Source organism: Palaemon carinicauda, chromosome 2, assembly GCF_036898095.1.
Source record: "Palaemon carinicauda isolate YSFRI2023 chromosome 2, ASM3689809v2, whole genome shotgun sequence".
NCBI lineage: Eukaryota > Metazoa > Arthropoda > Malacostraca > Decapoda > Palaemonidae > Palaemon > Palaemon carinicauda.
Genome location: NC_090726.1, coordinates 21,503,544 through 21,512,193, shown reverse-complemented (window position 1 = coordinate 21,512,193; position 8,650 = coordinate 21,503,544). Strand labels below are relative to the sequence as shown.

The window sequence follows — 8,650 nt, the reverse complement described above, 5'->3', positions numbered from 1 at the left end:
GTATTGTCCCTTATTATCATGTGTTTTAACATTTTAAAAGATCGTATATTATGCTATAGTAAATATAGTATAGTAAAATGTAGTATGGTAAACTCCCTTATCGTGTGTTTTCACATTTTGAAAGTGTATAGTATAGTGTAGTAAAGTATAGTATAGTATAGCATAGTATATTATAGTACAGTACTATATATTTTAGTACAGTATAGTATGGCTTTATTTTGGAGAGGCCTTTACCCTCAAAAAATTCACTCCTTGTGTAAATGACTCTAGGACAATTGCCATCGAGGACAACTAACCCCCTAGGATATTTAACCCTTTAGGATTACTACCTCCCTCGACAATCTTCTTTCAAAATACCATAAATTAGAGAGAAGGTTAATAGAAAACAAAGTAATTAAAATATTTATTTAGATGATTGAAAGAAAGAGACAATAAAAAGAGCTAAACAATTTATCTAAAATTTTGAATTGTGTGCAATTCTGTGTAAGTATTCTAAAACATCTTGACCTTTATAAGCATTAACAATTGATGTAATTTGCTTTGAAACATCCAAATATCTTTTCCTAGACGGCTCTTTATCAAAGCCAGCTGCACACTGAGCTAGCTTTACATGTAAAGATTGTTCTCGTCTAATAAATGTTAGAAATTTCCAAATTTTTGTATGACAGCAACAGGCACTTGCTAAAAAGCTCCTGTGCCAACCTTCGACGGAGTTGTTTGTTCTCGGAAGTTCTTCTGTAGCCCTTTCATACATATTCCATAAATTTGGGCTTGCATTCTGTTCAGACTCGTTAGTTCCTTTGATCGCTACCTCCTCACCATCCTATTGAGCTAAGGATAGGGGGTATGGGGGATACTATAGGTCTATCTGCCGAGTAATCAGCAGCCACTGCCTAGCCCTCTTTGGTCCTAGCTTGGGTGGAGAGGGGGGCTTGGGCGCTGATCATACGTATATGCAGTATATGGTTTGTCTCGAGGGCATTGTCCTGCTTGATAGGTCAATATCACTGTCCCTGGCCTCTGCCATTCATGAGCGGGCTTTAAACCTTCAAACCTTTAAGCATACTTTGACGTCGTCCTCGTCTGCTTCATCATCATCATCATCATCATTTCAGCCTTCAAAAGTCCTTTGTTGGATGTAGGCCTTCCCCCAGGTTCCTCAACAGATTTCTATTGCAAGCTATTCTGTGCCACTGTTGCTTATGTTGGTCTAAGTCATTTCGCCAGCGAGTTTTTTGTCTTCCTTGGTTTCTTGTGTATCCTCGGGGTGTCCAGAAGGTGGTTCGTGATGTCCACCGGTTGTCTGTCATCTTGGCAATGTGCCCCGCCCAGTTCCATTTGAGCTTGCTAATGGTTTCAAGGATATCCATTACTTTAGTTTTTTTACGTATCCATTTAGCTGTTTTTCTATCCTTCCATGTTAGATTTAGCATAATTCTCTCATGTGCCCTCTGCATTGTTCGTAATTTAAGGGAAAGCTTTTTTGTTAGATTCCAAGTTTCGGCCCCATAGGTGACAGTGGGGAGGATACACTAATCATATACTTCCCTTTTTGAGATGATAGGAATCTTCTTATTTTTTAACACTGTACTGGCTCTTCCAAACGCTTGCCAACCGAGGGTTATTCTTCTTTTTATTTCGCTCTCTTTACAGGCGTCATGTAGAGAGATTCGTTGTCCTATGTAGATATAGATGCTCATGACTTTGGTCTTTTGGAAGTTCATGTGGAGGCCAATTGATTTGCTTGCTTCATTTAGCTCGGTGAGCATATGTTGAAGCTCTTCTTTGGTGTTAGCAATGATAACGATGTCATCAGCAAATCTTACGTGACTTAGATATTCTCCTTCTATTTTTATTCCTTTTGCTTGCCAGTTGAGTTGTTGGAAAGCTCTCTCCAGGCAGGCAGTAAACAGTTTGGGTGAGCTAGTGTCATCTTGTCTGACACCTCTCTTGAGTTGGAATGGTTCAGAGTCCTTGTGGAGGCGAATAAATGATGTTGCATGGTCATAGATGTGACAGAGTACATTAATGTAAACTGAGTCAACTCCCTGTTCTTCCAGCGCTGACATGACCTCCTCAGTTTCAACCGAGTCAAATGCTTTGGTGTAATCTAGAAGTGTTACTACTAGTGGTATCTTATATTCGTCTGCTTAAGCGTCCAATATGCGTATCTTCAAAATAATCATGTAATTGGCAGGTTTCTATAGGCAGTATTTCGCACAAGCGTACAAAAGCCCTTTCTACACCATGATATGGGACAAGGGCAATAGCAGATACCATTTGCATGTTAACCGAAAGCTCTGTCATTTTAATAACGCTGCTGAAATCTGTAACTTGTGTATCTTTCTGTAGATGTTTTGACTCAAGGAAAAAAAGCAACACTATTTGAGTGTGCAGCAAAACCGTGCGCATACTGTTGATCATAGCAATTTCGAAATCAGCCATGAGAGTTTTTCAATTGTTCAAGCACGACAGTGTATGCTGCTTGGCTTTTGTCGGTTAAAAGAATATCAACCAAGGGTACTGTATGACCAATAATAATTGCATGAACTGTATAAAGTTGAGAAAAAAAATTCTAGGTACAAATTTCAACGTACTATCTAAAAACCAATGTGACGCTTCCCCTAGATATTGAAAGTTTTTCTTTGTACTGAAGATCAGTATTTAGTGGTAAAATGTTCCAGAGTCATACATCAAAAACTCTTGGTTATCAAGTGTTCTCGTATGCACTTCTGTTAACGTCAATTCTTGCGCGCTTTGTGGTATGAGTCTTGAATGACAAGTTCTTTGCCTTTGACGTCTGATTTTGCGTCGAATTTGATGAACCGCGGTCAATTTTGAACCTACTTCGTCAATGACTTGTGAACATGCTTCACCAATTATCTGTTGACCAATTTATTCTGTACTGACTGCTTTCATTTTCATATTTTGTAGAGTTCGAACAAGTTTCAATTTTTGCAGCATCTGGGCAATGAGTGTGCTCATGCATGCGACCAACAATTATATTTCTTTGGCTATCCACTTTGACTTTAGCTTTGCAGTTTCCTTTATTTCTACGCTCATCACACTCATAAGACACAACACTGTTGGCCAAATTATTTTCCTTATCATATAGGTGTCCTTCATACACTAGCTTTTCTCATCCTCTTTCACTTTTTTATTTCAAATAATTAGCTGAAATTAAAAGATTAAAGATATTCTTTCTTTTAGAAATCTTTAGCTATTATATGAAATAGACAACGATTAAAGGCTCATTTAACAAATTAACTATTATAGAGGGTAATTTTCCGAATTGGGTAGTTGTCCTAGGGGGTAGTTGTCCTAGGGGATAGTTGTCCTAGGGGATAGTTGTCCTAGGGAGATAGTTGTCCGCTGGGGTTAATTGTCCTGCAGCGGTGTAAATTTGCATTGACGCCCTTTTTATGATCATTTTGCATCATTCTCATCACGTTTATTCATAATATATCACACCTTCAGTATCTATTCATCCGTCCATATATCACCTACACAAGTATACAATAGTTCCTTAACACTACAAATCCTGTGATGTGATATATGTCTTGTCTAATCCATTGTCTCTAGCATCCCATAGCATATGCGAGGTGATAGATATCTATTTGGAATAGTTGCAAATAGCCTGATAGGTATAATTTCTCCCCTGATAATTATACTGAAGAATATGCTGCTTACAATAAATGGGATTTTGTCTTTTTATATCTTCCATAATGGAAAGAAAATTGAAATATTGAAGGAATCCTGACCGGTTTCGTGTCTAAGAGATCTTCAAGTGGAGCAGCTTATTGATATTGTGTTTTACAATATTTATGGAAACTCCTGTCATGGTGCACTAACATTGCATAGATAAAATGATAGGAAATAATCGATGATAATGCGTAAGATTCATAACATTCCCCCCCTCTCTCTCTCTCTCTCTCTCTCTCTCTCTCTCTCTCTCTCTCTCTCTCTCTCTCTCTCTCTCTCTCTCTCTCTGTCTCTCTGTCTCTCTCTCGCTCTCTCTCTCTCTCTCTCTCTCTCTCTCTCTCTCTCTCTCTCTCTCTCTCTCTCTCTCAAGGATAACCGGAATATATACAACGGGTACATCATTGCTCAAGTTCTGGTCTGACATACTAATGTGGAAAATAGAGTAATGCTGTCTGCTCACATATATTTTTAGTTTATCATCCTCCCTTAAAGAAAATACATCTTTATCTGTGAATGTATCATTTTATTGCCCTCTTGACCTTTTTATATTGATACTGATTAAAGGTTAAACCACCACTTTTGAGATCCCGTGTACGAGAGTTAGAAGAAATTTCATGTTGGAAGGCATTATCTGGTTTATTTTCTGATAACATGAAGAAACCTTTTTCTTTATCGGACACAACATCTTGACTCACTTCTTTTGAAAAAGAGATCCTCAGTCGAGTTCTAATATTCCCACCTGAATAGGAAGTTTGGGAAATTTTCATTCTGGTTTCTTGATATTTTTTCCTACAAATTGTTACAGCTGCTTGGCGTAAAGATACCTAGTTCATACATTTTACAATCTTCGCGAGAGGAAAAAAAAATAGATATTTTTCTTAATTATTAGAATGTCAAGTTTACATTTGCTTCTACTGATATGTGAGCCTAATCATTAATTTCATTCATTCATCCAGTTATCATTATCATTATTACTGAATAAGCTGCAACCATAGTTGGAAAAGCAGGATGCTATAAGACCAAGGGCTCCAACATGGAAAAATGACCCATTGGGGAAAGGAAATATGTAACTTTCAAGAGGAGTAATGAACATAAAAAATGATATATTTTAAGAACAGCAACGGCATGTGAATACTCTTATTTTTTTTTTAAATAATCCACAAAAAGAGACTTATGTCACTGTTTAACAACAACAACAAACATTCGCCTCAAGTTTGAACTTTAGAAGTTCCATCGACTCAACAACCTGATTACCAAGATTATTCCACAACTTGGTCGCTAATGCAATATAATTGAACACCCGAACATAATAGCAATATGGGATGATACTACAAATTAGTTACGTAAAGTACAACATTGAAGCAACTATTAGTTTTAGAGCCTAAACAACAACCAGGTGGCGTTATTAATAACTCTAAAAGTTACGCAACGCTTCTCCTCATTTGCATAGATATTGACTATTGAACTGGGGACCTTAAGCATCGGATAACACTAAGTTTGACAACTTTCGACTTACAAGAACTTGTCACCGGTGATTAGCAAGATCAACAATATTGCATCTCTATTTAGAGTAGAAAGATTGAACTATTAATTTATATTTTAAATTCTTGTTTGGAAATAATAGGAAATTGTGAATCAATTAAACTGTCGTTTCATCTTTTGTTTATTTGATGTCAAGTGGAATAAACTCAAATGTTCAATATCTTAAAATTATACTAAAGGTAAAATAAAAGCTTACTTTTTATACTATATAAAGTATTCGCAAAGATCATATCATGCCGAATGAAAACACATACACGCTTTAATCAAACAAGAGAGAAGGCAGGCTTTGAAAGTTGGTAGTCAACAACTGACCATATTCAAGTGATTATCCACTTAAAGGAAAAAAAAATAGCAGATTGTGAAAGACCAATAGCCTATGCATGGTATTTATAGACTATGAGAAGGGTTTTGATTCTGTCAAATCTTCAGCAGTAATTTAATCGCTTCAAAGACAAAGAATAGATGAATCTTATGTTAGAAAACTTGAAGACATCTATACATGAAGTATAGCAATCATATAACTACACAATGATAGTTAGAAAACTCTGATTGAGAAATGTGTTACACAGGGAGGCCCCATCTCTCTTGAATTATTCACAGCTTGCCTAGAAGTTTTTTTTTTTTTTCTGAGAATTTTGATTGGGAAACTGAAGGAATTAATATTAATGGGGAAAACTTTTAACAACTTAAGATTTGCAGATGACGTGGGCCTATTTAGTGAATCATGGGAATAATTGCAAAAGTTAATCAAAGATTTGAATAGATGGAGCAAAATCAAATGTGGTACTGAAAATTAATGGGTAAAACAAAGATAACTTTTATTAAAACAGAAGAGACAGCGAATAAGGGTTATATGCTAAACTCTAGAGATTGTTAATATATAGACGTATTTAGGAGAGACAGTAACTGTTTCCCCAGGACATGAGGCCGAAACTCAAAGATAGATAAACATATGATGGAGAGCTTTTGGTAAACAAAATGTGAATATGAAAAATAAAATGCCAGTTTCTCTAAAAAGAAAGGCATTAAATCAGATGGTCATACCAGTTTTAACTCAAACATCAGAAACTTGTAGCCTAAAAGCCCTAAATCATAAGTTAGTTACAATTCAGAGAGTAATTGGAAGAATAATTATGGAATTAACATAGCTACGAGATCAAACTAATATAGAGGATGTTTTAACTACATGTAGGAAAGCTAAATGAACATGGTCATGACATATAATGAGAATGACGTAATAGGTGGAGATTAACAATAACAGAATGGGTCCTAGAGATTGCAAAAGAAAAAGGGGAAGAAAGAGAAGACTATGGGTTGATGAACTAAGAACGTTTGCAGGTGTAAGCTAATATAGAAAGACCATTGTGAGGACAACAAGACGAGCAGAGAGAGACTGACAATTTACTGAACATGCAACTGTCACTATATTGCAGAGTGGAGACGGATAAGTAGCCCGGGAGGGAAACATTTCCAACCGCCACAATCATTTGTTTCCATTCATATATAAATATAGAATACTAAGGCAGTAGCCTAATGAGATATGCATTATTATACATGAATATAAAGTTCTCAAAGAGCGCAACATTGTTATACAAAACTCCACTGTGTGGAATAAATAATAGTTACGATATATAGAAAAGAGTCCAAGGGGAGGAAACAGGGCAGGTAAGACGATGTCCTTTCAAGTACTCCCCGCCCTCGACAGCGGGTATCGTAGATGGTTGATGGGATTAATCCCTGTATCGGTGAGGGCAACATAATTCCCCTCTGGTGCTTGAGCGGAGGGGAAGGTTGCTCTGATTTGGAGGAATCGTTTTCACCCGTAGTTGCGTGGCTTCCTCCCGTCTGGTGGATGATTTGTTCTGAGGTGGAATCGTGGGTCTACCAGGGCCCACGGTGATCTTGTTGCTTTCAAGGTATGCTGGTTTTAATCAGTGGATCGTTACCCAATTTTCTTGTCCGTGGACGTTCAGGGGGAAAGATTTGGCTGTTCTTCTGACAATTTCGTAAGGGCCATGATAAGGTCTAGTCAGGGGTTGGCAGTGAGCATCGATGTAGTCGCAGTCGTCTAGGTTCTTGGGCGTAAAGTGTCTGGTTCTGCCCTCGTATTTTTTCAGGCATGATCTGAATTTCCCGGTGATTTCTCTCAGGTGATCCAGCTTGGTGTCGTCGGTAGTTGCAGGGAGGAATTCGCCAAGGTCTGTAAGTGCCCCACCATCGCCGTCTGCCCTGGGAGCGGTGCGAAGGCCAAGGAGGACCCACGGGAGTTGCGTTTTCCAATGTTTGTTCGTACATCTTGCCATCAGGGTGGCCTTGAGTGTGCAATGAGATCTCTCGATCATGCTGTTCACTGCAGGGTTGTATGCTGTGGTGCTGTGGAGTGTCGTTCCCATCAGGTTTGCCAGAGAGAGCCAGATCTCTGACAAGAAAGCGGAACCTCGGTCCATCGTGATATCGTCGGGGACACCAAAGCATCTGATCTAACTCAACAGGTCAGCTTTGGCGCAGGCGTGGGTGGCTGCTTCGGACATCGGAGTTGCTTCTAACCATCTAGTGGAGCAGTCGACGATCGTCAGGAGGTATCTTGCAGAACCTGAAGACGGCAGAGGTCCCACGACGTTCACGTGGATGTGTCCGAATCATCTCTTGGGTTGGGGAAAATCGCTGACACCCGACTCAGTATGGCGGTTGACCTTACTCATCTGGCAGTTAATGCAGGTTCTTGTCCACTCACAGTCGTCTTTCTTGATTCCTGGCCAGATGAATTTCTCGGATAAAAGATTGGCTCTAGTGCGACCCGAGGGGTGTGATAATCCGTGGATGATGTCGAAGATCTTCCTTCTACAGGAGGCGGGAATCCATGGGCGCAGGTGGGTCATGCTGGATGATTTCCCCGGCCAGTCCGAGTGGAATTTCCTTCGTCCGTAGCGTTGATGTTATCGTACGATAGTCTTGGGCTTCTGGGTCGTTCTGCTGTTCTACGGTAAGGTTTGCGTAGTCGATCCACAGGTGGAATGCGTTGATCTCGATCCTGGAGAGGGTGTCGGTGACATGGCTCTTCTTACCCGGTACGTAGCTGATAGTGCAGCCGAATTCTGCGATGGCTGCCAGGTGTAATTGTTGGCGAGAGGACCAAGCGTCTGAAGACTTCGTGAAAGTGTGGATCAAGGGCTGGTGGTCCGTTGCGATGGTGAAGGGCGTTCCTTCAAGCATTTATCTGAAATGGCGGATGGCGAGGTAGATGGTGAGGAGCTCCCTGTCGAACGTGTTGTACCTGGTTTCCGAGGGTTTGAGTTTCTTGCTGAAGAAGGCCAAGACTACGGGTAATCGTTGATGAACTGTTCGAGGAGAGCACCGCAGGAGACGTTGCTGGCATCGGTGGTCAACTTCAGGGGGCACTGTCGTC

At 39.5% G+C, this 8,650-nt stretch overlaps 1 protein-coding gene across 1 annotated transcript in view; it reads right to left on the bottom strand.

Moving 5' to 3' along the window:
- LOC137615404 (uncharacterized) overlaps positions 1-7,691 on the bottom strand; it is a 90,081-nt gene extending 82,390 nt beyond the window's left edge. The window contains exon 1 of the mRNA XM_068345272.1: positions 7,191-7,691. Coding sequence (XP_068201373.1) covers positions 7,191-7,691 — 501 coding nt within the window. The remainder of the gene's footprint in view (positions 1-7,190) is intronic.
- Between the last annotated feature and the right edge of the window lie 959 nt (positions 7,692-8,650).